This window comes from Xiphophorus maculatus, chromosome 8 (assembly GCF_002775205.1).
Source record: "Xiphophorus maculatus strain JP 163 A chromosome 8, X_maculatus-5.0-male, whole genome shotgun sequence".
In the NCBI taxonomy this organism is placed as follows: domain Eukaryota; kingdom Metazoa; phylum Chordata; class Actinopteri; order Cyprinodontiformes; family Poeciliidae; genus Xiphophorus; species Xiphophorus maculatus.
In genome coordinates this window covers 8,043,822-8,071,717 of record NC_036450.1, presented here as the reverse complement: position 1 = coordinate 8,071,717, position 27,896 = coordinate 8,043,822, and the positions used below count along the sequence as shown (strand labels likewise).

At 36.7% G+C, this 27,896-nt stretch overlaps 1 protein-coding gene across 1 annotated transcript in view; it reads right to left on the bottom strand.

The window, feature by feature from the left end:
• Positions 1-27,896, bottom strand: part of LOC102233750 (leucine-rich repeat transmembrane neuronal protein 4-like) — a 116,983-nt gene that overhangs the window by 78,618 nt on the left and 10,469 nt on the right. The window contains exon 2 of the mRNA XM_005799672.3: positions 23,705-25,266. Within this exon, the coding sequence (XP_005799729.2) occupies positions 23,705-25,266 (1,562 nt within the window). The remainder of the gene's footprint in view (positions 1-23,704; positions 25,267-27,896) is intronic.

Genomic DNA, 27,896 nt, shown 5'->3' with positions numbered 1-27,896 from the left:
GCCCCTGATTTTGCTTGGACTCTATTCTTCTTTCTGCATCGACTTGATTGTGTACCGGCAAACAAATTTACAATACAACCCACAGACAGATTGAACATGGAATCACAAAAACCATCATCAATACTAGTCTTCACAAAAGTGAGTATTATTATGTATATCTTTCTTACAAGAACAACACTTTTTTGTGTAGAAACTAAACAACAATTGTTAATTTTATTTTGTGCATATTTTTTTATATTGATTTAAGGTAGTAGGTTCAATAAAATAAATAAATGAACAAATCAATTTACCACATTTTCTGGCATCTATTATTGTTGGTTGACAACAAAAATATGTGCTAATCACGTGAAAGTTGTCTGATTCAAGTATACGGTCGATTGATTGGTGCATTTTTCAACAAAGTCATAATAGATCATTAAGTGAAATAGCTTAACTGTACATTCTTCCTTCCCCAACTATTGCTAGCCTTGCCACTCTGCAGGCTGAAAGACTACTACAGTATTCTGTTGATTATCAAAAAAAGTCCAACGGGAGAATGACAAGTTGTTAGACAGAATGTTGAATGGAGAGAACATTAGACTTTAGATGGACCATAGGACAAGACTATACATTTACTCTAGCTGCCATGAATTTCATGGAATATGCACAGTTAACGATCAAAATATCCAAGCAGGATGACGCTGTAGCATAGAAACATATTGGTTGCTGGTTGTGGACAGAACAAGGTAGAGTTGCTCTCATATATGTCCTCTGTAGGACAAGCACAAACTTGCTTAGGGATATAATTTCTTGCAGCGACACAACACAAATCAGAAAACTGGGTATCTCAGTTGTCATGGAAACATGCACTGTCCTGGCGACATCACCCTCATTGTGACAGACACTTCCTTTGCAAACATAGGTGAAATGGTAAAATGAAAAACAGCTAGTTCTCATCTGCCACCAGTCAGCCATTACATATGAATCCTGATTTTTTCTTTCTGTTTCTGTCACCTATTTCTAGCTTTTATTTGCTGCTCCTGTCTCAGAAAGCCACGTCTATCTTCTATTCATTTAAAAAAAAGCACAACACAAACTCAGAGAGGTTGTGTATAGTGCATAGATGGCTTCCTCCTGGGAATCGGGTGTCCCAGAAAGCCTCGTAAAAGCAGAGAGATTAGCTTCCTGAGATCTATTTTCCTCAATGGTTTCTCTAAATTCTGAGATACATGCAGATGTGTAGATGATGTGCAGTGAAGTGCTGCATTTCTGTTACATAGAGTTTTAAGGAGAAACACCACTGATTTATAAAGGTACACTATATAGATAACTGCAGTTTGTAAGGTTTGGCTATATGTGTCTGTGAGTGGGGAGCTCTTTCTGGCTCGATATTTTTAACACCAGCATTACAAAAACGGGAAGGCTCACTAAACACTGAATCTAATATGCAAGTAAGGTGAACCTAGAAAGTCTGTGTAATGGACTGAATCTTTGCATATGTTTTCAGCTATTCTAACTTCACAATAAGCAAAATTGGAAAAAGAAAAGAAAGAAATTTGAAGCAGGGATTCTCCCAAGTAGAAGAGACAAGAGTGGCCCACGCTTGACTATACTTTACCATTTACAGGCTCATATTACACTTGAAAGGAAGCTTTGAGTGTTCAGAATTAAACATAAGATGTCTGCTTTGAAGAGAACCCCATGCTGTAAACTTTAGAGTGTACTAAACTGGGCAGCTTATCAAGTGGAAAAGATTGTTTCATGGGTCCGGAGCCAACAAAAGCCATATTAAATTGAATTGCTTACTTTTGAAGAGCACCTTCTAGATTGTTTTGGGTCTTACAAAGAACTTCACAGTTTGTGTCATCCATTTATGCACACATTGATGCCTTGTTTTTATTAGATAGATCACATTGCAGTCTACACACTGCCTTGTAAAAGTATTGACTGCCTTTCACCTTTTTAGCTGTATGTCAAGTTACAACAAAAAACGTCAATGCCCTTTTACCATCATACCCCTAAATAAAATCATGTGCAAAATCATGTGCATCTGTCCATTTAATGTTAAAAATACAGCTGTGTAGAGAAGATTTCAGAGATATGTTTGCAGTTGCCGATTATGAAACAGTACTTCAAGCTTTGAACATCTCACTGAACACTGTTCAGTCTATCATTTGACATAAATAGAATGACACAAACTTAAAACCTACCGAGGTATGGCAATCCATCAAAACAAACAAAAAATGGTTAGGGAAGACAAAACCACCAAAAACCCCAGAGAAATCTGGTAAAAAAGGAGAACCACTGCTGAAGAAAAGTGATACAAATTGAGATGAGAACATATTGAGCTACATGCAAAATTGTTGCATGTGAAGAAAACCAGACACCATATACTAAAGCTAAGGTTCACTTTCTAGAAGGAATCAAAACATCCAGTTAGAGCCACAGATTAGTAGTAGACAAACATGGAATGTGGGTCTATGGTGTGTTAAATCAGGGCCATTGCTGTATCATTTTATTTTCACTTCACAATTGTACCCCCAAAATTCCCAATAAAATACATATACATGTGTGGTCTTAATGTGACAAAGTGTGACAAACGTTTACAGGGTTCAAATACTTAAGCAAGGCACTGCATACAGTCCCTCCAGCGGGTTCTGAGTGCGCCCTGAAGTCTCTCCCCCAAGGCATGTGCCTAGAAACCCTCCAAAAGAGGGCACCCAGGAGGCATTCTGATCAGATGCTTGAATATCTTTACTGACTCTTTTTGATGTGATCTACTCTACTCCGAGCTCCCCCGGGATAAAGTAACTTCACTTCTTATCTCTAATGCTGAACCCAGCCATATGCAGAGGAAGCTTATTCCACCAGCTTGTATATAACATCTCATTCTTTTTGGTCATGTTCCATATCTTGTGACCATAGGTAAGGATCAGAAGAAGATTAACAAAAATAGGAGGATATTCACTGTATGATTATATGTTTGTAGCACCTTAAGAACAGCAGGCACAGAACAAAGGGCAAAGCAAAAATTTATTTTTAAAAAATTGACAAAATATTTTGAATTTATAACAAATGAAATGATTTTAAAAATAAATAAAATCCAAGTATAAGGAGTGACAGGAAAATACAACATAAAAAGGATCAATAGCCAAAGAGAAGACATGAGTCTTAAGAGCAGATTCAAAAATGGCAAGTGAAAATGTTTTTCTGATTTGCAGAGAGAAAGCATTTTATAGTTTGGGGGTCAGATCCCCCCTGTGACCAAGAAGGGAGTGTTTGAGATTTAACAAAGTCATGCATTACTGTTTTGAAGTCATGTTTGGTCAAGAAAGGTGACTTGGACAGATGTCTCAGGTGAAAGGAAGCTGAATTTCACTACTGCATTGATCTGCCCATCCAGTTTAAAATCACTATCCGATTTAAAACATTTGTGACAACAAGCTTTCTGTAACCTGCCAGACAGCCAATGTTCAGATGAGAAGAAAACTCATCTGAAAAGTGACATTCAGACTAAAAATCATCAACAACAGACCAGAGGAAAACTCGCAGTATTGCAGACAACAACTGTATCAATACACAATACGCAAATAACGTCAATAAATTTGTACATAAATTTATGAGCCATTGAGATTTTATTATTACCAGACTTGGTGAAGTTTGCCACATATTTTCTGTAGTACCTGAATGGAAAGGCAGTCAAGGATGGTGTATCAGGCACTGCACAGATCAGGCCTTTAGTGGAACAGTTCAAACTGGAAAGCCCACTGTTAGCCACGGCAAGGGGAGTATTTACTGCTCAAGTGTCTGCTTGTGGGTATTAACAAAACCACACACTGCAGAAAGTAGGCCATGCAAATTATGCCGAGCAGGCCCTAGGAAAGAGAAAGCTAAAGAAATGAAGACACAGAGAGACCCAAAAACACACTCAGAAGGAGAGAAAATGGGCCACACTGAATAGACTAAAAAAAATATATAAATAAAAAAACACAAGCCACTGAATCATGAGATCAACTAAAGGAATGTGGGAGAAAGGAGCTAAACTGGAGCAGACTAAACATGGATATTTGCTTGCTGCTCAAGGGATGTGATGGTTAGCAGACTGTGTTGAGGTGGTGAGTCACTACAGACACCAGTTAGTGTGGCGTCCCAGATCTCCGGCCCACACAGTCTTGGAGTATCTTGGGATTACAGAGAGTGTTAAGGAGAACCATACAAAACTTGCGTAACACATTCAACCACATTTTGTAACCTGGCATTTTTTTTGGCCATTGGTTTCAAAATGCCTGAGTAAAAAACTGTGGACTGCTGAAATTCCACTGGAAACGCAAAGATTTACTATGTTGTCATAAACAAAGATGATATTTTCATTATTATTATAATAATTTTTTTATTTTTTTGGCTCATCTGGAATCAAGTTCACTTCAAAATGCCAACCCAAATTCTTATCTAATATAGTGAAGGCAAACCTGGCTAATGTATGACATTTAAAGGAGGGGACAGAGAGTTAACTCAACCTGATTTCCATTTTGAAATATAATCTCTACCTTTGGAAGCAAAAATTAGGTAATAAAAAATATGCTGCATTAAATAGGAAATGAGGTACAAAAAATAGACTAAGAGGAAGGAGGGGAAAAAATCTGCCAAGTGTTCATTGAGATGGCTGCAAGGATACAAGATAACCCTGATAGCCCTTTTTTACAGGCATAAAAGGGGAAGAGATGAAAAGTCATCCCTCAGGACATTTATCACATCATGGCCCATTGAAAATAAGACAGATCTGATTCTCGTAATTATCACCTTCTATTCGATCATTTTTCATCACCTGCTTTATGTACCGGGAGTTAATGTGGTGAATGAAATCACTCCTAAAATACATTCACAGTATTCAATCAAGAGTAACATTAATTATATAATAATTGGATTATTACATACATAAGCTTGTTTTTCATTTAGTCTTGTCAATATTCAATCTGTTTCTGAAATGAGAATGTGAATAAAATGTAAAGAAGACTGTATATAATTAATTTATAATACAAATACGGAAAATAAAGTACAAAAAAATGATACAAACACAATTAGCAAACTAAAATAAATACACCTACATAAGCAAAATAATAATAATAATTATAATACTGGGTTCTTTAAGCCTCGCCAAATTCTGGGTATATGCTATTGTGGAAGAAAAAAAAAATATATATATATATGCAATGTTCTTTTTGCATATCAGTTCTATATTTCACAGTTAGTGAGAAAAGCAGTTCCTGCTTCTTTCACTATGTTCAACTAAACTAAACACATGTTCACATTTCTAATCTATTCATGAGCGTTACACAGCTGCCAGTAGAAGATCGCAAGCCACAAGTCGAATATTATTCTCACATAATGTCAGATATAAAACACCCATAAAATTACCCATTATGTTTCAAAAAATCTCATGTATTGAATTGTAGAAAATGTAATTTTGCCCAAGGCAGACTGTGAGGACTAATCAATTAAATGCACGTCTGCTTTTATCAACATTCAAAGGGATAAAACAGAGCAACTTTGCAGGGCAGGGTTTCTGATATCTACTAAAAGTCTTACTGTCTGACATTCTGAAGGCGGTAGAGACATATCTAACTTGGATTCTCTTTAACTTAGCAGTTCTTCATTTATTACGTTTTCTTTCTCCTGCCTCATTTTTATTTTTAAAAATAATAGTTGTTTTACATTGTTCCAGGATTGTTATCTACAGAGGATCAGTGGAAAACAAACAAAAAACAAAAAAAAAGCTATGTGGAGAAATAAAATCTAAACTCATCAAACTATCCCAAAGCAATCAAACTGTGAAAAATAAAATACCCCCTTTTTTCCCCTTCAGATAGCTGCCATTGAAATTTTTCATCTTCCTTGCAAATAACACAAACAAACCCTGATGAGTTAATCATGCGGCTCATTATCAAACCAGCATGGTGCGCGTGTATGTCAACAGTTATTCTTGATCAGTATTCACTGTGCAGTCATTCTGAATGGCCACTGGTGGAATTACTGCCTCATTATTTCTGGGCACAGAGTGAGTGGGCTGGGCTTGGTCACCCAGCGTCATTAAAGTCAGCATTTTTGAGCGTAACGGGCTTGGCGTCGGACACACTCGCTTCCACAGCCTTTTATCCAGCCATGATGGAACGAGGCATCCAGTTTTTGCAAGACAATTGTCATGATCTCCAACTAGAGGGTGCAGTACCTGGGGGCATTGTGCCCTGCAAACCACACTGCGACCACCTGCATTGTGAAATATTACATATCTCTGAAGGCAATGTGGTGAAGGCACTCTCTGCTGCCTACAGCTGGGCTTTTGTCTGGTTCTCATATGGCAACACAGGCAGCAGCGGAGAAATCCATCGCTTTGCCTAAGCTGCCCTCTGCAGCAGCCTGGGCTTGTTTATCACCTCAGAACATATTGTCACCATTCACTCAAGCCTGATTCAAGATGGTAAGCCAAAAAGAGTAAGAAAGAACAGGGGAAAGGCACACAATCTGGACGAAAATGAAAAAAAGAAGAAAACAGGAAGGTACCTGGAAAAAGACAAGGATTGAGAAGGAGAGAAAGTTAGCGTGAGAAGACTGGTGAGAGCATAATGGACAGGAGTGTGAGTAATTAAGGGAGTCTGGATTAATTAGGCCTCTGGTCTCCAAGCGCCTTCTACTCCCTATGAGCGTCATGGTAGTATAGGCCATAAACCAACTCCCAAAAGTCAGCTGTTCTATTGCTACACAGATTAGTGTAACAAATGATCAAGGCATGCCACCATGAGTTTTAAATCTACACTGGAAAAACCGTCCGTTATGGTCAAAATTAAAAACAAACAGATATAATCTTCAGACTGTACAGGCACGTGTAAAGTCTTAATCCACTCCAAACATTTGATTTAGAATGCTAAAACGCTAGAAACTGTCAAGTTAAAGTATGCAGTCTGCAGTCCAGATAATCCAGTCTGTTCTTCTCCAAATAGTGATGCATATTAGTATCATTAGTACCTGTGCCTTATTGTTATTACTTTGTCAACTATATGACTCAAATAAATTTATTTAATGACATTTTAATTTACTGAAACACACCTGTAGAAAGATGGAAATACTCCTCTGTCCTTTTGAAATCAGCATGTTTTCTCTCCAATTTGAGTTTTATGACTAGAAGAGAATTGATATTCCTGATTGTACTGTAAAAAGGTGAAAATAAATTTAACAAATCTTGCTCAAGTCACATGATCAGTTTTTATTTTTCATCCCACTGCCCTTCCCTCTGTCCTGAGTGAATTAATTCAGCCTCCACTCTTCATGGTAAAGAGGGTAAAATAAGAGAAAAGGACCCTCCATCTTGGAAGAACAGAACAGAAATTCCCCTCCTTCATTCCACACAATACCTCTCGATGACTCTTTCAATTTTCTGCGTGATTGAAATCGAGTGAAAAGGCTTAGGAGATGATGGGGGATAAGTGTCAGTGTTCATTTCAATCTTTATAAAAGCACCTAAGGAAACAAGGATCCCATTTACAAACCCTTTCAATTAAATAGTGAGCACAGCAAAAAAAAAACACAAAGACCTACCAGAATGAATATAGGATTCCTATAGGAACATGTGATGGCGGGAATACACTATGGATTTAATCATTGTATTTGCAGCAGTACACTTGATTATCCAAAAGCAAAATAATAATAACAGATGTAGAGGCAAAACATTAAACACATCTCTTCTACACCTAGTTTTCTTGGCTGTGTCTAAAAGATGAAAGGCTAAATATTTATTGTGGGTCCTGTGCTGCAGAGAAAGGCTGGAGAACAACAGAGTGGGAAAGCTGGTCTGATCGACGCTTCCGCTCCCAGCAAGTAATTCATTCTGAGAGGGAGGCACAAGTGCCCCACTCCTTTTCCCAGCACAATTTTATGATAATCCTAATAAATTATGATGCTCTGCACAGACATTAAAAACTTTGATTGGCTGTAAATCAAATAGACTTTCCCTCTCAGGTCAGTGAGAACTAGGATCATGGCTGTGTGTGCCTGACTCGCCTTTCTAACTAGCAATTTTTTTTAATCTTTAAACCCTACATCATTCTCGGTCCACCTACCCATTTCCTCCCCCTCTTGCCTTATGTCTGCACTTGTACTTGGACTTAGTTTGTAATTTTCCCTTCCAGTGGCCTTTCATTACCATCTTCCTCACCTGACCCAGTAGATTTGGGGTTACTACATTCCACAAAGAGAAAGAAAATCAGAGAAACAGAAAGTAGAATGGCAAGCAACAAATCACTGTGTGGAGCTTGCACGGTAGGGCACACACATGCACGCATACGCATATACGACGAATAAGATCACTTTAGATTGAGTCATTAATGGATAACTTTGGCCATCTTCTTTGAATACTATTCTCCTTGTCTGGTCTTGTCCATGGATGGCCACTAAAATTGGCAAGTGTTTTCTTTTTTTATGACCATACATAGATTGACTAAATTTATTTTTGGCGTACAGTGGACTGAAATCAAATACATACCACACCTTTCAGATGTTTAATTATTATTTTTTAAGATTTTGATTATAATGACTATATTTATTTTTGCATGGCACTGGATTTCAATATTTTCATTTCACTTCTGTATGTCTTTATTTTCCAATGTTTATGTATGTATGCTTTACATCAGTGTGCGAATGTGTGTATGAATCTGTGAAAGACTGAATTTAGTGTAAATGCTTGGGAGTCCTTGGATTTGATAAAGTGCTATACAAGTGCAGGTCATTTACATTTTCCTACACTGTTAGCATTTAAAAGAAATGTCCTTGTACCTTCCTCATTTGTAATTGTGCAGCTATAGTTCTGAAATATTTTATTAAGCTATGCATATTGCTCCATAATATTTATGATTTTGTCAGTTCTGCTCCTCAACATATAATACATCATATAAAGCTTTTGTTCATTGTGATACACACTGTTGCATTGTGTATGCTTGTATTTTTATTTTGACAAAAATTTAAATAACAATGAACTCAATGAAACCAGATTGACGCCAACTGCTCTCTCTTTCACTCGTGCACTGTGTGAATTATTTTACCTTCAAACAGAAAAGTCATAGGTCAAAAACATCAATTTGTTGACGTAAATCCAGTTAGCCTGATGCTGATTATTGAGCCACAATCACCATTATTATTAGAAGATTTTTAAAAATCCACATATCTTGACTAAAAACAGTGGACACAAAAAAAAACTGCTTAACTGTTTTATTTTAAGAGTAGCTCATCACTTACAAAAATATAGAAATGTAAAATTCAATATGTTCAGGGTACCTCCACTAAGTAAAGGCTCTCAAAAATGAAATCATTCTTTACACCAAAAAAGGCTTAGTGATGTCACACAAGAGGAGCTGATAAGGCATGTATTTTCTAAGGTGAACCATTCAATAGATCAGAAATGAGTTGGAGGAGATTGTGATTAAAATGTTCTTTTTGCATCGACTGTCACACCACTTTAGAAAACGTCCCAATTTAAGTGTTCATTTTACAAGGTGAGTGCATGGAGAGAATTATATTTGATGATGAACGATGTAATTTGTCGGGCAGTGACCCCATCCATTAAGACTGACTGCTTTTAAATGGTTATATTCAGTGGCAAGACGGTGTTATGGATCTTACTTTTCCTGGAAGATTGCATATGAGTTAAGAGGACTGAATGGATTAAAGACGAGAATCTTTTCAAAGAGTCATCTTAGGCTACTTAAATACAAGATTAATGAAATATCATGAAAGCTGGTAGAGAGGTCACATTTTCCAAATAAATGCTTATTTTAAATGTATTTCTTAGAGTGGAGTTTTACTTGTACCTCAACGTATTCTAATAGCTACAGTATGTTGCCATAAAAAGCTGATTTTAGAAACCGCTGGTGTCAAGTGTCTCTTTCAAAATTCTAAACATAAGCAAAATATCATTAGACCATCTACAAAAGTTAACAAGGCAATTGCAAGAATGGTTTTGAAATAAAACAAAAACTGAAATTCACTTGGCATTAATCCAATGTCAGTGTCAAAAATTGCAGGCTCTGTTATCAAATGGCATATTTTTTCTCTCCAAGAGATTTCATCTGAAGAAATGACTAGACTTTTGGGAAAATAAGGTGATTTTTTTTGTATGTCACAATTTCAACAAGGCAATTCAAAGTGCTTTGCAGGATCAGAAGGAAATAAAACAACAAACAAGTAAAATATTACAGTGGCAAAATAAGGTAAAATGTTGACAGGCTAAAAAGCAGACTATACTTTATTATATTCCAGTTGTCGTTCACCAAAGGCACTTCTAAATAAATGGGTTTTTTAGCCTTGATTTAAAAGAACACCTGTTCAGCATTTTTGCAGATTTCTGGACATTTGTTCCAGATCAGTGGGGTGTAAAAAACAGAATGGTGCTTCTCCATGTTTAGTTCTAACTCTGGAGATGCAGAGTAGACCTGAACCACAATTCTGGAACAATTATACAACAACAGATATTGTAAAAGACATTTTACTATTATTAATTTTGGCTGTTTAAAGCAGTCTAAAACTTCACATCGTCTGCCATAAAAACTCATTGTCTTATAATTATTAAAAGCACAACCTTCACAGTGACTACTAATTACAAATGGCTCACTTTCCACTCACATAGTTAGAGCCACTCATAGCTGAATTGCTAAATATCATAAAAGTGACTTGAGAACTGGTGATTCAGGAGTTCCAAGTAATTTATAAAATGCTATATAGCGTAAGTGGATCAACCACCCATTCAATCATAAGGACCTGACTTTCCTATGAGGTATGATGAGACCATTTGGCACAATATCTTTTATTAATACAAAAACATTAAAATATGTCTTGTCAAAGTGAAGTTCATCTTATAAAGGTATATAAAGCTCTGTCTGGTAAAACGAGTCCAAGATTGAAAGTGATTGCTTTAAGCTTGAAACTTTCCACATCAGACATAACTTAATATGCCCTAGAGCAGTTCACATGAAAATCAGAAATACATGAAGTTTTTATTTTGAAAATTTAAAACAGCTGAAGACGGCTTTTATTTGCTGATTTCAGTAGGGTAGGGATCCTAGTACAGTCAGCCAGCAGTGGCTCATTGTAAGCACAGTCTGCACTGGTAAACAGAAATAAAAGTCACACAAAGAAGCAAAGAAGCCTCATTTTTTTTGTTTTTCTTGGAATATTATATAATGAATGTATTGTAAACCCCTTACTGTGCATTATTGCATCTCTATTCTCATCCAAGTTTCTTCAAGAAATCGCTCATAATGTTAAATATGTCAGATAATTGTTGTGCAATACTTACAAGCAGCTTGCTTTTATAAAATTCACCATATGTACAGTTTCCTCAAATTTTCACTGAATATCTCTTTAAAAGCACAAATGGTATTTGGTGATAGTGAAATTGAGCCATTCTTTGTTACAAAGGAATGGGCACAAACTCTGAATTATGGTGTCAGGCTGCTGCAAAGGTATTGGAAGTCATTATGTATAATACATATGAGGCTCAGGTGGATTTTGCTCTCATTTTATGATCATCATTATCTGTAATCATTTTCACATTTTCAAATCCCAGGAAATGGCTACTGTGTATGGAGTTCGTCCCTGGTCTTTAAGTAGCCTCACTGGCTTTGTGGCACAATCAATGCACAATGTATTCATTGTCAGTTTTGTCAATACAGTGTATGGTCATACTTTTATTACCCTCTTAATCCAATCAATAGTAGACACAGTCCTATTTATTTTTAAAGATTCTCTAAGATTTTATGGCATTTTTCATTTGTGTCTTGTTACACTCTAAGGCAGGACTGTCTTTAGCAGACTATTAGAAATGTAGCTAAAATAATTACAAGAGGAATAGCAAACATTCGCCTTCTGAGTTTATACGTTCCTGTTAAGTCCAGCTGTTTGAATTATAAAGCACCATGTATGGTGATAACATGGATACTGGAGACCTATTCTCTGAATTATGTATATTTATGTTCTTGACAGTTGGACATATGAGAATCATCACGGCACTAAAGCAAGGCGGCTGGAGAAGAGGAGTCATCAATCATGCGAGGTGCACATTTCCTGCAACAGAAGACAACCTACAGTACATCAGGTCTGTGCACTGAGACCACAGTGAGTGGGATGCTGAAGGTAGTCAGAGACAAGTAATTAACTAAAAATAATATGTGCCTGACACAGCAGAGAAAATGTCTTCAATAAAAACAGAAAACAACAGAATGAAACCTTCAGGATTAGACTGCAGGCCAGAGAGATGAAGGTTATGCTGTGTGCTGGTCAGAAAAAGGTGAGCATTTACACACAGTCGGCTCTGATGCAGAGTGAAATATATAAATATTTATATATATATACCACCCCTACAGCAATATAGAAAGACACATGTGGGTGTTCCAGACAGTAAAACTGAAAACACCAAAAAAAACTGGTGGTTTTACAAAACTGTTCACCTTTACTGTGAATCTGACTTGCAGCCCTTTGCTCTTTTGTAAGATCAAAAGGATGAGGCAAAATCATAACTTCAACAGCTGTTCCTTATTTGTTCTTGGTACACTACTTTGATATGTTGGAGTCCTTTTTCTGAGCCCATATATAATATAGTTTTTAAACAAAATCTAATATATGAGAATTGTTGTTTTTTTTGTCTCAATTCTGAAAAAAATATCAAGTAAATCAAACCATTTTGGCTTAATTAAGTGTCCTTAATTGCAAATGTATTTTCTACACTTACATTTCATCTGCTGAAATTAGATATTTAACCACAAGACACTAACACAACCAAAGACTTTAGATGACACTGACGATTTTGCCACTTTAATTAAAGTGTCTTTATTTTTGTTTTAGAGTTCTGCATTAAATTCTATTGAAAATCTAAAATGTGTGTGTAGCTTGACTTGAATTAATAAATAAACAATCTTAGAGAACCCTCTTGATTTTGAGAGTCAGTGCTTCCCACTGGGAGTGTTAAGAGATGTCATGATGCTGTTCAGTTGTCTTCAGTGTGCAATGATGATCTGGCCAAGTCCAAGATAGTACGTTTTGTCCCAGATAGGAAAAGGAGTGTTCTAAGCTTGACATTGTGTTGCGTCTGTGTTTGCTGCTCTTACTTTGAAGAAAGAAAATAATTAGCTGTTGAATTGTGCTGTGATTTTAGCTTTCTGGCTTTGGCTTTGAGTTAGTCAAGACTTCTCACCGCTGTGATTGATAACACTCAGTTACAAAGACGCCTTTGGCACTTTTAAGTATGTTGGTTACTCTATAAAAAACAGATATAATGAAAGACATAACAGTGATAATTTGTCAGTACTATGTATTTTCTTCAAATTGGTAACCATTAGTGACTAATAAAGTTAAATTTACTATCTGATAATTGGTGTTGACATAAAAGCCCTAATTATGCTAAAGTTACAGTACATCTGCTTCAAAGCTTACGATTTGTGCTAAACTATAAGACAAATTTACAGTTTTTATGCATCTTGGCAATACTTAAAAAAAAGTTATAGATAGCATTATTAAACCTGCAAACAGACTGAATTTATATAGCTCTTAATTTATGCATTTCTTTTCTAGTAATACCGATCACTCAAGCTGCTTTAAACTAGATCCACATTCACCGAATCACACTCACAAACATGCACGCCTTCTCACGCAGAGAGGCAGTTCAGTAGGAAACAGGTTTAAATGTCTTGCCAAGGAACACATCAACATGTGACAGGACAAAGCTGGAGTCAAAGCCAGAACTTTCAGATTATAGATCAGATCTTTAACCATACATCTGCTGGTTGTGTCCTCTGACATATTGCCATAGGCCACAATGGTAATATACTTCATTGATAAAAATAAATCAAGTAAGGATGAGGCTTTGAGGATGATCTGCAGACAAAGGGCAGTGATTTTTTATGTGGACAGACACTTCCCAGTCTGAGCTCCCAGCTGACAAGCCTGTATCCGATTTTTCTTGCTTTTTCCTTTTTGCTTGTCGACGGCTCAATGGTGTTGCCAGGTGTTTGCCTTCCTACGTGTCTTTACCTTTTGCTTCCTGAATGTGCAGGACAGGTTGGCCTAAATACTGTCAAAACCAATGAGTGCACAAATAATTCACAACTCTGGGATGGGCTGACATTTGCCTTGGGTTAACATGAACAAAATTCCAATGCAGAGCTTTATCACTTTGAATGTGAAAGAAATAAAAAATAAAAGAATCCTGATAAATTAAATGTAGTTCCAAGAATCTGCAATAACCATGTTCCTAGATTAATATTTACTGTTTAAAAGACAGAAATGCTAATAATGAAAAGCAGCTTAAAATAACCAAACATGCCATGGAAACTAATTTTTATGGGTCTTAATTTTCCATTCATCCACACACAACCCAAAAGACAAAGTTGCCAAAGACCTCATTAATGACCGACTAACATTAAAAAAATGCACAGATGTTTAGAATAAGTGTTTCTGTCAGTGGCAATTGCCCTGGTTTAAAAATAAAACAACACTGTGCCTGTTACAGTAATCATTAGAATTTTTTCATGTCACTGCAGGATTGCACATATGTGCTGAAATGAGAACAGTATGCTTAGATGCCGGAAAATCAATGACTCATATTCGCCTTTCTTACTGGTTTGCAGCATAATTAAGGGGAAAGTGGGAGTACCGCTGTCTAATCTTCTTGAGAAGAATCATACCAGCATGATTATAAACAGAGCATCATTTTTGCATTTAGCTGCAAAAATCTGCTTCTCTTTTTGCTCCAATACACAAATAACTACTGTAACTGTCTGTCTTCTTTTGAAAAGGAGAATAATTTGATGTTCTGAAACATTTCACAGTAAATCAGAACTATTAAAAAGTAGCTGCAGTGAAACAAAATCTTGAATTTCCTAAAATACACACATCTAATAGACATCCTACCAATAGATTATGGTCTTCATAACTACTCAAATAAGGCTAGTTTACAACAAAATTGAAATTTTGTGTATTTGTGTATTCCACAATCTGTGGAATTTCCTTACAAATAATGGATGTTTCTGTACCTCAACCATCAGTTTTAGCCTTTCATTGATAAAATATTTTTAATCAACAAATTGGAGGAATCATGGCAGCAGATTACATTAAAAACCTGATGAGCTGCTGCTCACCCTTATTATGTCTTCTGCTTCACTAAATATGGTGCCAGAGCTTCTTTTTGACAACATAAAAAAAACAAAAACATTTTGCATTTGAACTGCAGCTTGAAAATTTTCCTCTGGCGGCCCAACAATCAGCCTGCAACATTTGGAGGTGTGAATATTTCTCCCCAGCTGGGGGCCCTATTCCAAGAGGGAGCCTTAGCGCTACTCATCTAAATGAGCAATGTGTCTGATCCTGGCATGGTGTTTCTTTGTGCAATGCATGCCAGTCATGTTACCAAGAGCATTACAATGAATTGCCTCAAGCAGGGCAGAGGGCTTTTCTGGACACTACAAGTGAAAGTGGGTTTACAAGCGTGTTTCAAGTGATTTATAAAGTTAAAAAGTGATGATAAATTATTGAAAGAGCCAAAAACTTCACAGAACTTGAATTAAAATGTAGTCTTAGTTCATAAGTTAAAGCAAATCTGACCCCAAAAATAAGATATTTTTATTGATTTTTTTTTATTGCTCAGTTGCTCTAAAAGAGATCATTTTGACCTTAAACAATTCCAACACATCAGTGCTCAAAATATGGTAGCGTGAAAATTTTAATTGCTGCTTTGTGTATATCTAAACAGATTGTTAGGATAAGTAGACTGCAACCACGGGCTTCGCCGAGGTGTGGCTTAAGTGCCATATTATCCCTCACCTTTTATTCACTCTCAAAGGATCCTGGTTTATCCGCTTAGACCAGGGGTGGGCACTCCTGGTCCTCGAGGGCCGGTGTCCTGCAACTCTTAGATGTCTCCCTGGTCCAACACACCTGAATCCAACAGCTGAATCTCCTCCTAAGTGCAGTCAAGTTCTCCAGAGTCCTGTTAACGACCTCATTATTTGACTCAGGTGTGTTGAAGTAGAGATGCATCTAAAAGTTGCAGGACACCGGCCCTCGAGGACCAGGAGTGCCCACCCCTGGCTTAGACGCAACTACAATATGTTAAACTCCTTTCCTCATCCATATGGAAAGGTTTAGGAGAGCAGCACTTCATCAGCAGATAGAGAGGAAGATATGAGGTAATAAAACAGAACAGGGACCTCTGTAAAACAAATGGAAACACAGTTGAAAAAGGGCTTTGAAACTGGAAGCAGAAAAGGAGATCTGATTGCTAGATGAGTGGATAGAAAATGTAAACAGATGAAAAAGCAATACCAAAGATTCAGCAATTTTATAATGCGAATCGTTGGTCAAACATAAAACAAAGAAGGTGTAACTTACAAAGCTTAACACTAACGATACACCTTGGTTGCGTTACTGAAAGCTATGAGGAAAAGGAATTACTCTTGCCTCTTTTCCAGGTAATGTAATTGCTGCATTAGTGATCTTCCACCCTCATTAAGCATGGATCAAACAGCAGTGTAGAAAGCAGCAGCATGGAACGGGAGTGTGAAACAGACAGGATTAGCGGATAAGAGAGATGTTTTCCCACAGCCGGCACAGTGCGTGTTTTAAGACTCCCACCTGGTTTATTATAGACTGAAGACACTAGCATGTTGAAGTTTAACCTCTCCACTGAATTATAATTAGGTAATTCATCGTTGGCTAGTGTCCCAGTGTTTGTGTTGACACCATGGCAAATTTAAATGTTTTTTTTGTTTTGCTTTTTTATTTATACACTATTATTTTGTTTTCTTTCACCAGGTGTTATTACCTAAGCAATGTTAACTTTAAATTAGATAGTGTGAAGAACAAAAACTCCAAAATTACTCTTTAAGATTTCTCATACCTTCTTGCAAAGTTCCAGAGATTTATGAGTAGAGCATAGCTTATGTGAATTTTGCTATGCACATTTGAAAACTCTTCATAGGCAATTATGGGAATTCATGATACAGATAGTTAGGCTGAAAATTATTAGCACATTTGAAATAATTACTTTTAGGTAATCCATTCATTTGACCAGGGCTTTTCTTCTGAGTGGAAGTAATGGCAAGATAGACCAGCAAGAATCCTGATTTATCCTACAAAGAATCTCTGGAAGGAGACTTTAAGACTAGAGTGACAGCAAAGGAGCGTTATGACCTCAAGGTGCAGAGATCATTGCAACATATAAAAAAAAAAAAAACAATTGTCACAATACATTTTAATTTGATGTATGTATATAACTGTAAATAAATAGAAATTTGTCAGGGGTATAAATAATGTTAAGCCTAATGTTGTATGAGGTTTTACTTACAACCTTACTTGATCAATGAATAACTAAATATTGCATAAGTAAAGAAGTTAAAATTCCTAATGCAAATTTACAATACCATTAATACAGAAAGCAGGTATATTTAAGTGTGAAGGGGGGAAAGCTAATCATTACTATTAATTATTCTTGAACAAAATTCTAGGATTAATTGCAATTAAATATTTTTGTTGATTGACAGCCCTGAAATATTGGCATTTTATCCTGGTGAGATATGGATATAGCATGGTGTCGTCTGTCTGACCTAAAATGCTGCTGTAACAAGAACAGTTAATGTGTAATTAGTGCAAAGGAAAAACATTAAGCACAGGCAGAGTCTGTGTTTGGTTGATGAGAGTTTTTTTCAAGGTATTTGATTGTTAGATACAGTATTAGGTAATTTCCCTTGTTTGTTGTGTTGAATAGAGAATTAGCAGGGTTTCAGCAACATGGCAGAAATACTGTGATAACAAACACGGTTAATGTGTAACCAGATCTTTGGAAAAACATATAATCTACATAATACATGTGTTGTATTGTTTCTTTAATTTGTTTGCTTACTTGGATTGCTTTTATTCTGTTAAAATTTGAAACAAGCAGGGTGTTATCAGCATAACAAATACTGTTGTGAGATTAGTCCTAATGTGTAAATAGTTTAAAGGAAAACAACTGGTACAGCTACTGGTATCTGTCTTTGTGTATTTATTTGTTGTGTGTTTATTTAGTTTGCAAATCTTTTTTTTTCAGTTTGGTGAAATTGGGAATAAGTGGGGTGTAATCAGCACAACATAAACACTATTGTCACAAGTAAGCATTGGAAAAACATCTGGTTTAATGCCTTTTTTAAATTAATTTACTCATTCATTCTATTAATTGTTAATTATTTTGTCTCTTTTGAAATAAAAATTCTGTGGCAAAAAGAACATTTAATCAGAAATGGTGCCTGGGAAAATGATCTAGTCCAGGTAGTCTATACAGTATGTTCATTTATCTATTTATTCTTTTAATTTATTATTTTGCTTATCAATTATTTAACTCTGGTGAGAAATGAAGTGGGATGTCATCAAGTATTTTTTTTAATTCATTCGTATAAGTAATATTTTTGTGGAGATATCAGTTTAGGAATGATATGCTAATGTTGCATTTTCAATTTCAAGATTTATAATTCATTATATATTCATAAATGTAAAACCGTATATTTTGTTATAGTGCCAATCGAGTGAAATTTTGCAAATTAAAACATCTCCTTTATAAAACTGCAAAATTATTTCCTCTTTTCCAAAATGAAAACAATGTTCTCTCATTGGTCATTTTCAGGGATCTGAACATGTGTGTTCTACAAAAATAAAAATGTAAACAGGGCATTTACTTGGACACACATTAGCATTCATCCCTCTTGATAACTTGTCAAACACCTAACCGAGAGACTTGTCAAGATTTTAATTAGTTTTCTATGAAAGGAGCGGCTGTGATACAACACAAATGATTATATATTATTCTCCTGACTGCAGTGCTCAGAGACAGATATGAAGAAGAAATATAGTGTTGGAATGATTGTGGGGAAATCTTCAATATCAAAACATCACTGTTTTCTCCTCTAAAATGTCACTATGAGCTATGAGAAGTACTTCAAATGCTTCTTTGCAACACTTTAAAAAGCCAGGTGTCATGTGCTGATCTGTTCGGTGGTGCAGTTAGTGGTTCACTGGGCTTTAAAAATTGTCAGCAGGAGTATCAGAGAAAGTTGTTGGAGTCAAAAGGGTAAACATAAATATAACAAAAAGAAAAAGAGGGAATTTCAGGACTGGCACTGAAGGGAATGCTTCAATCAAGCAGACAATGTGGGCTCATCAAAGATTTAGACTCAACACCAACTAGGATTTCTCAGCCTGTTTTTAACATGCATCATGTTTCTTCTAAGTACAAAACTTTCAGCAAAAAAAATAAAATGCTATTTATTATTATTTAATGTAATTATTGGAAAAATCTATAAAAGATCTATGTATTTAGATACACATTTAAGAGACAAATGTTTGTATTTGATCATTTTCATGGCTATCTGCTTCTCTTTTTTTTAAAGAAGAAACCTAGTAAGGAGCCTGAGTCACAAGCTAGAGAATGGAGGATGAAGAGCCTAAGTCAAGCACCTATGAGAGGCTTTAAAAAGAAGGAAAAAATCCAAACAACAAATTCCTTCTTGTATCTCCTGCATTTAAACCGTAAAGAGCCACAAATCAACTTGGGGAAATCAGATGATGACCATTTTCCTAGACCCATCAATATTTAACAAAATGAAAAGGCAGGAAAATGAAGAGAGAGAAGAGTGCATATGTTATTATGTAGAGTTGCCAGATTACAAAATGCATTGGGAAAAAAAGTGCCACGAGGCATAAAATGATGTTCTGACACATAAAAGAGGTGACATCAAACATGAAATCAGGTGAAGTCCACTGTGCACCTCAGGAGTGCAGCTACAGTGGAAAAGATAAAAGGAAAATCAAAATGAAATGACAGGGGGGGGGAAGTCTGCTCTGATTGAAGTGACACAAGGAAATGAGGATTCCACTATCTTCTGATATTTCACTAAAAAGGTTGTCAAACATTGAGGCAAGTGGACCTGAGAGAGCAAGGACAATAATATGAAGAGGTTGCTATATACTCTGGCACAAAAATCCAGATTGAATAGAATGGTAAAAGTGACAGAGGAGGAATACGAAACTCCTGCTCAAGGATGAATGAACATAAGCTGCTACGTACCTAACGGCGAAAAGCGGAAGCAATGCTGCGAGGTGGGCAGAGTGCTGCAAGCGCTGCCATGTTCTGTCCAGTGATTTATGTCTACGCTAAGGCAACAAAATGTAGAAACAAGATCAGAGCACATTCTGAGATGAACTCAGGACTTCGTGGACTCCTGATGGATAGCTCCTGTCTTACCATTCCACCATTTTGTAAGGTGAGAGGGAAGGACAGATAAGGAAAGACAAGGTGTATTTTCAAGAGTATCTGCAAAAGACTATACAATAAAAAGGAAGGCTGAGATGAGTTAAGATGTTTATTGTGAGCTGATTTCACTTACTGTAGTTTAATACTATATTTTGCACAACATAAGACCTAAATGTAAATCCTGGAATTAATAACTCCCTTAAGATTGGAAACGTTACTTCAGGAGTTAGCAATTCTGCTGCATGTTTTCTATTTTTGTCTGTTCTATCTGAGATAAATTATTAGGTCCCTGTAGAACAAAGTGATAGTGTGAAGTGATGTGAAACAATTGTTTGGAGCAGGACGACATTTAAGACAAGCTGAACAACAGCCCTTTAAGACCAGAGTTGCCCATCTCTATCCTTGGGATTCGATAAGAGCTGATTAAAAGGCGACCCAAACCACAGTAGACAACATCCACATGGTGCACAGCCAAGTATTTGTATGCAAAAATAGAAGAATAAAAGAGTGAACTTTTGGGGATGATGCAAAGTAGGTGTTCATAAGGAAATAATGTTTGTATTTTAAATACCTTCCAAAAGTAGAGCCAAATTCAGAGGTTATTAGTTTTGAATCTTTCTGTATATTTTGATTGAATTGACTATATATCTCTGTATATAAATTGGTGTTTTTTAAAAAGAGCCTTGAGATTACATTTTATTCAATTAATGCTATATATGACAACTGGTTGCACAGAATTTTCTTTAGAGGTATTGAGGATAAAAGGGGACTGAACCCATTCTTCTGGCCAAACCTTTCAGAATTTTATTAGTGAAGAATTTCACTTTACAACTACATGCTACTTCATGGTGGTCTGTCACATTAAATGAAAAAATGTTGTGAAGTGGTTGTACCATAATCAACTGAGAAAAGGCCTTGATTCATCCAAATGCCAATGATAAGAAACTGTCTGATTCTTCAAGCGAAGATCATTACAATTAATACAATGACCTTGAACTAATAATTTCAACAATAGTTATATGTGCCCATCGTGATTTACCTATTATCTAAGACTATGAAATAAAGTCTATTGAAAACTAAACAATTTAATTGGAAAGTGACATAGTCTTGTATGCAATGAACTGCAGCCAAACAATTTTTATTAGTGCATATATGCCTCCACCTACAAAATATTTCATATATTAATAATTAGGTTTGTCACCAGATTTGATGATGACAATTTTAAATGATTAATGTTAGAGACCCTAACCTCCAAAACTCTAAACTAAAGCATTTTTCTGTCCACGGCTTGCAAAGTTATAGCACAGGCTGCCCACACAACATTTTTGATCAATTGTTTTTTCTCTAACAATCGAAGCGTGTTTTACTTCACAATGATGTTCACAGTTAAAAGACAGACTGAAGCTGCTTGTCTGTGTGTGACTGACTCTACATTGCTTACACAGCTGTACATGTAATGAAGAGTTGTAGAGATTCAGTTAAAGCAGTCATTACATTTCACAACTTTTCAAAGCAAAGTGCTAAATTTAGAAAGCAGGTGAGCAACTAACTAGAACAGCAAAGTAAAGCCTAAATTTATGCTAAGGTTGAAAACATTGACACATGCATGCGACTGATCTAAAAAGTTTAATGTGATAATATTATATAATGCAAATGAATTGCATAACCTATTATGTCCTCTCTCCTGTAGAGGGCAACCTGATTCACAACAATGAATCGCACAGTTTTGGTCAACAACGCAAAGTCGCAAATGCGAGTGAAAAGATGAGCAAGTTGAGTCAAACTGGTGTGCTCAGCACCAAATGTAGCTTGATAAAACTCCCTTATAGAGCTGTGGATAAAATCAAGGTGGTATGCACATATTGCAACAATAAATTCTGTTTTCACCAAAACGCAAAGTGTTTAAAAGACCATCTTCGAGCAAAGCACATTTTCGCTGACACTAGCAAAGATGCTAATTCAGGGCGATTTTACAACATCAAGCCACACTTGTCAGACAACGCTGACAGAGTGCAGCTGTAGAAACTTCAACAAAAACTATTGTAAAAAGAATACATAAAACATCAATGAGGCAGCTAAATCACAGCAGCTGGTAGAAGCCGCATTTACTGCCTTTACCGGATACCCCTGGACATCTGTGGATAATCACAATTACCGCATGGTTACTACACACCAAATAGATGAGAAATGAAACTACATTTCTTCACTTTGTACATGGCAAATTCTCACACCTCGGGAGAATTTAGAGAGACCAATTAACCTGACAGTTTTGGACTGTGGGAGGAAGCCGGAGTACCCGGAGAGAACCCGCACATGCACAGGGAGAACATGCAAACCAAGCAGAAAGACCCCGGCCTGAGAATCGAACCCAGGACCTTTTTGCTGCAAGGTAACAGTGCTACCAACTGCGCCACTGTGCAGCCCAACCACAACATAGGTGGTAAATGAGCTAAAGGCACAATAATCACAATTCTAATGTGATCAGTGAATAAATGTAAAATGTAACCTGGAAAATCAGAGGTAAGTATTTCTTGGAATAAGAGGTTTACCTTATCCTTATACTGCGGGTCAAGTACACAAGAGGAGAGTAAGTGAAAGCAAGAAGAGAAATGTGTTATTCCAGCATTGATGTGGTGTGTAAATACTTTTTTTGAAGAAAATCACTTAGCTGTGTGTAAAACATTTCAAAGGATTCACACTCCTTTAAGGACTATCAAAGACTGTTTCTGTCTGTGTGCAACAAATACTTTTTTTCCCTACCTCCATGAATGTGAATTTAAGTGTCAACGGCCAGTGAAAGTATTCATTTCAGTTTATGCTTGACTAATCAATTAGGCAAGTGAGCAAACAAGCAAGTAACTACAGCAATAGTATAAAAGGGAAGAAAGGAAAGCTGAAAGGCAATGCTGTTGGGGGACTGCAAAGCTTTTCAACAACTATCTTGAGTCATAGCTGTGTCAAGAAAAAGTGTGAAGTCATTTGCTCTGAGGAAGCTCCATTTAGTGGGAAAAAGAGTACTACTGTCATTCACATCCAGCATGTAGGTGCCGTCTTTAAGTTTTAATTGTGACAAAAAATGGTTCTATAAAAATACTGAAAAAACAACACAAAGAAAAAGCTTGTGAAATCCAAACAAGGAGATAAATAAGCTAAAAATAAAAAAAAAAAAAACAAAAAAAAAAAACAAAGTCAAATAGCACAAACCATAGAACATGTAGTGTGACAATAACTTTCATTTTGTCTGTATTTATATGCTGTTCTGTGACATAGCAAACACTGCATGTGAGAAGAGATTGGGTTTAGGTGAAACACCCATCTTAAAACATGAAGTATTGTGTTACAAGCAAAAGAATTGCTTGTGCCATCATTTTATTCAATTAATTTGAGCGTAGTGTTAGTAGTGTGTCATACCTCGCATTCTCGGGAGCCTGAGATGGTGTAGGTGCACGGTCCAGTTCCATTGACGAGCACATCCATGGCCTCAGAATTGTTGGGCTTGTAGTCCACATAGTACTCCTGCAGAGGGGAGCTAAGGGTGCGCTCCGTCTCTCGGGGTTTCTTGCGACGCTTGCGAGCCGCGGCAGAGTGCTCCTGGAGCTGTTTCACGCTATTAGGGTAGCGCTTCCAGGACACATAAATTACCAAGAGGATCACTGCAACGGACAGAAACAGGGCAACACTTCCAGCCACAATCTTATGGAAGGAGACAGGTTCTAAGTCTTGCTCTGGAGGAAGTGCAACAGGTGGGGTAACTGCCAATGAAGTAGGACCCCAAAGAGATCCCTCAGATCTCTTTCCCGAGCTAGTTGTCAAAGCCAGAACAGATGGGTTATATTCTGTCTGTACAGGGACCCTGGATAGGTTTGGAGTAATGTTCACTGTGAGTACTGGCCCTTGCTGGGATTGGCAAACCCCAAATGCTTCAATCGCATCCATCACTTTCTCTCCTTGAGCTTTCTTGGGAGAGGCACAAATCATTGTGGTCTCTTTTGCCCCTCTAAAATTTCTCAGCCAAGCCACAAGAGGACAAATGGCAGGGCTACAGTCCCAAACATTTCCTGCTAAACTAATCATGGTTAGTGAGATCCAAGCATCAACAACCTCCTGAGAAACATTTGTCAGCTTATTAGAGTCTAGGTTGAGAGTCTGCAGGTTTGGTAAGCATTGGTAAACTACGGGATCCACTTCTGCCAGTTCATTCCCTGACAGATCCAGTTTTTGGACAGAGGCCCAGGTCCAAGTCAGGCCCTGGCTCATTGATCGAATGCGATTCCACTGCAGGTAAAGAGCTCGTAGATTGTAAAGTCGAGGAAAATGGGAAAAATTGATCTTGGAGAACTGATTGTGCTCCAAATGCAACTCAGTGAGTTTGACAAGTCCAGAAAGTGCATTTCGAGTGATACTCCGGAGGCGATTGTAACCAAGATCAAGGAATTCAAGATTTCTGCAATCTTGAAAAAGACGCATTGGGAGAGTTTTTAGTGAATTAGATCGTATGTGAAGACTAAGAAGTTTGCGTAACCCTTGGAATTGCCCAAGTTGCAAGGCTTGCAGTTTATTGTATGACAAGTCCAAATTCCGCAAGTTAGGGACAGGATGAAATGTTGTATTATGGAGCGATGTGATCTTGTTCGAACTTAGAATCAGTTCTTTAAGCCTGCGGACCCCCTGGAATGCCATTGCATCCACAGAGGCAATGTAATTATGGTCCAAGTAGAGCCAAATAAGGTGGTTGAGGCCAACAAACTGTCCTGCGCGAAGACTGGAGAGGCTGTTGTACCGCAGCGACAGGCCCTCACAGCCTCCTGAAAGGTTCTTGGGGACATCACGAAAGGCGCTTGACTCACAGTAGACAATTTTTCCATCACAGCGACAACTCTTAGGGCAGTGGCGATCACTTAGAGATGGATTTGCCGCTAGCCACACCTGCATCAGGAGTTGGAACAATAGCCAGCGACGCTGCAGAGCAGAGCCTAAAAGTAAAAGAATAAAGGAAAGAAAAGGAAGGTTAGAAAATAAGATAATGTTTACTTTCCAATAATGTGATTAAAATATATTTATTTTACTGAATAAATACTTTTTCATTCAAATGCTTAAACTTCATTGCAAGCACTTGTCCCTGTGACCTCATTTGTTTCCAAAAGACAAAGACAATAAAACAAAAGAGACTCTTACGAACACTGAGATGAGATAAGTTGTCTTGATCATCTTGGCTAAAACATTTGAATTCAATCCAAGAATCTTTTCCTACAAATTTGGACTGTTTAAGTTTTTTCAGAAAAGCATACAAAGGCTAAAATGTAACACCAACAAAGAAATGTGATTTTTGGAACTGTGCTAAATCACTAATAACTGGGGAATAAATTCAACCCAAAATAGGAGGAAGAAGAAAAATTTTTATGGCATAACAAGTCCCTGAATAGCAGGAAGCCCATTCTTTCAGCTCAAAAGCAAAACCAGCTAAATGTGAGTCCATGTGCAGGCAGAGTTAATATGCCCCATAGACAGTCCTATAAATATTACCAGAGTAGAGAATGTGTAAAGATCCAGAATACATACAATGTACCAGATGCGCTTAGCATTAAAGTGAGGTGGAAATACCAAGGGAGCCGGTAGAGAACAACAGGGGTAAAACCCACATCATCATAAGACATTAAAGCAAAAATAGCAACATTTACATTTTATTAAATTCAATAAATTGGCTAGTTGATGAAAGCAGCACAGATAGGGAACATGTTGAAAAAAAGACTTTAAATGAGACTTGCTCTCCCAAACTAAGTGGCCAGACAAGAGGAAGACTGCCACTGCAAGTCACCAAAGAGACCTACAACCACTGAAGATGTAAGGTGGAATGACAAGATAAAAACACAATAATTGTCTAACCATATTTAAATATAAACTGAAAGGTTTTATGGTCTGAATCTAAATGTAAACTTATTTTTCATCAGACTAAACCAACTACTGCACATCACCACAAACAACATGTCTACAACCAGTAAGCATGCTCTAGGGTTGGTTCTCATGAGCAGGCTCTGGAAAGCTTGCAAAAGATGTAAAAGAGAATATAAATTGACAAGAAATATTGTCAAATCCAGGACCATTATTTGACTCAGTTTGAAAAGGAAATATGAATTGAAACAGCATTGTTAAATAATTGAAACCTAAATGCAGCTTTTTAATTTAAAAATAGTTGAAACCTTCAATACCATGTTGCAGTGTATAGTAATCTTCATTGCCATTCTTGTAAACAGCTTACCAGGATAAAGGATGTGGTGATTTTAATTACCACCTACTGAAACTACCTACTAAAACAAGGTAGCTTCAGGAGCAGAATTTTTAAATGAAATATTTCAGAAAAGGTTGCTTGCTACCCTGCATTATAAGACCTGTATTTTTGTCTCAGAAATAAAGCCAGAATTTACACAAAAATGATGAAAGAAGCAATGAATGAACAATGGTACAATTGTACAGCTAAATGAAATTTAAAATCTATTAAAATGTTTAATATTTAAAACTTTTCAATGTCCTTAAAATGAATTTAAGACTTTTACTCAGTTGACTTTTTAAGACCAAGATATAGAAATATCTTGAAATACAATCCAAATAGCTGTACCTAAACTCCTCATTTATCACATGCCTGAAATAAGATATTTCAACTTGGCTTCATCAAAATGCCAGAGCCTAACCTCACAGACTTTCTTCTTAGGAGTCTTGAGAATGCAAAACACAAGACAACACACACACACACACTCGCTTGCTGAACTTCATGCCCACGCTAATCCACAAAACTGGCTTTCAGGTAGTTGTTTGATTCTGCAGAGAGGTGTTGTGAAATTCCATTCCTCTGGGGATATAGTGATGTTTTTGGACCAGTGAAAAGCAAAAAGTAATGATTCAGACTGAATCTGTTCTGCTTTGGTTTGGTTAAACATGAAATGACTGGAGTCTAAATTGAAACGCCTCCAGGACTGTAGACACAACTATCACTCCTTTCATGCTGATTTTTTTCTGTGCTGAGTAAAATTTCACTCTCCATGACTGATCTGCTTCTGCAATTGGCACTGTGATTGCTTTTGGAAAGAGTAACTCCAAATATGGATGAAGATATGACTCTGGAAACGTTATGCTGCATTGATTGTCGGGCTATATTTACTACAGAGGAGACAAAACAGTGGATGCCATGGAATTTGGTGAAAGGTGTTCACATGAACAGAAGTTCAGAAAACCTTTTCAAAAACACACATTTTATACTCCTGATTTTAGTTCAATAAAGCATATAAAACTACTCAGAAAAATCTGAACTTTTTCACATGAATAGTTAGTAAACATAAATATACTCAAAACAGAATTTAGTATAATAATACAACATATCTCAGATTTGTGTATTCAACATGTACTTTAACAAAAGTCCCTGTCTTTTTTTTGATTCTGTGTTGAGTACTGATCCCACATGTCTGCATTAATGGTTGTTCAGGTAAGCTGGTGTACAGGTGTTCCTTTATTAAGAACAGCTACATTTTACACCCTGGTTGCTGCACCTGCAGATCCCAAGGAAGGCTTTAGGATTCTTGGTGTGATAAAGTACCATCAAGTGCACTTTTCT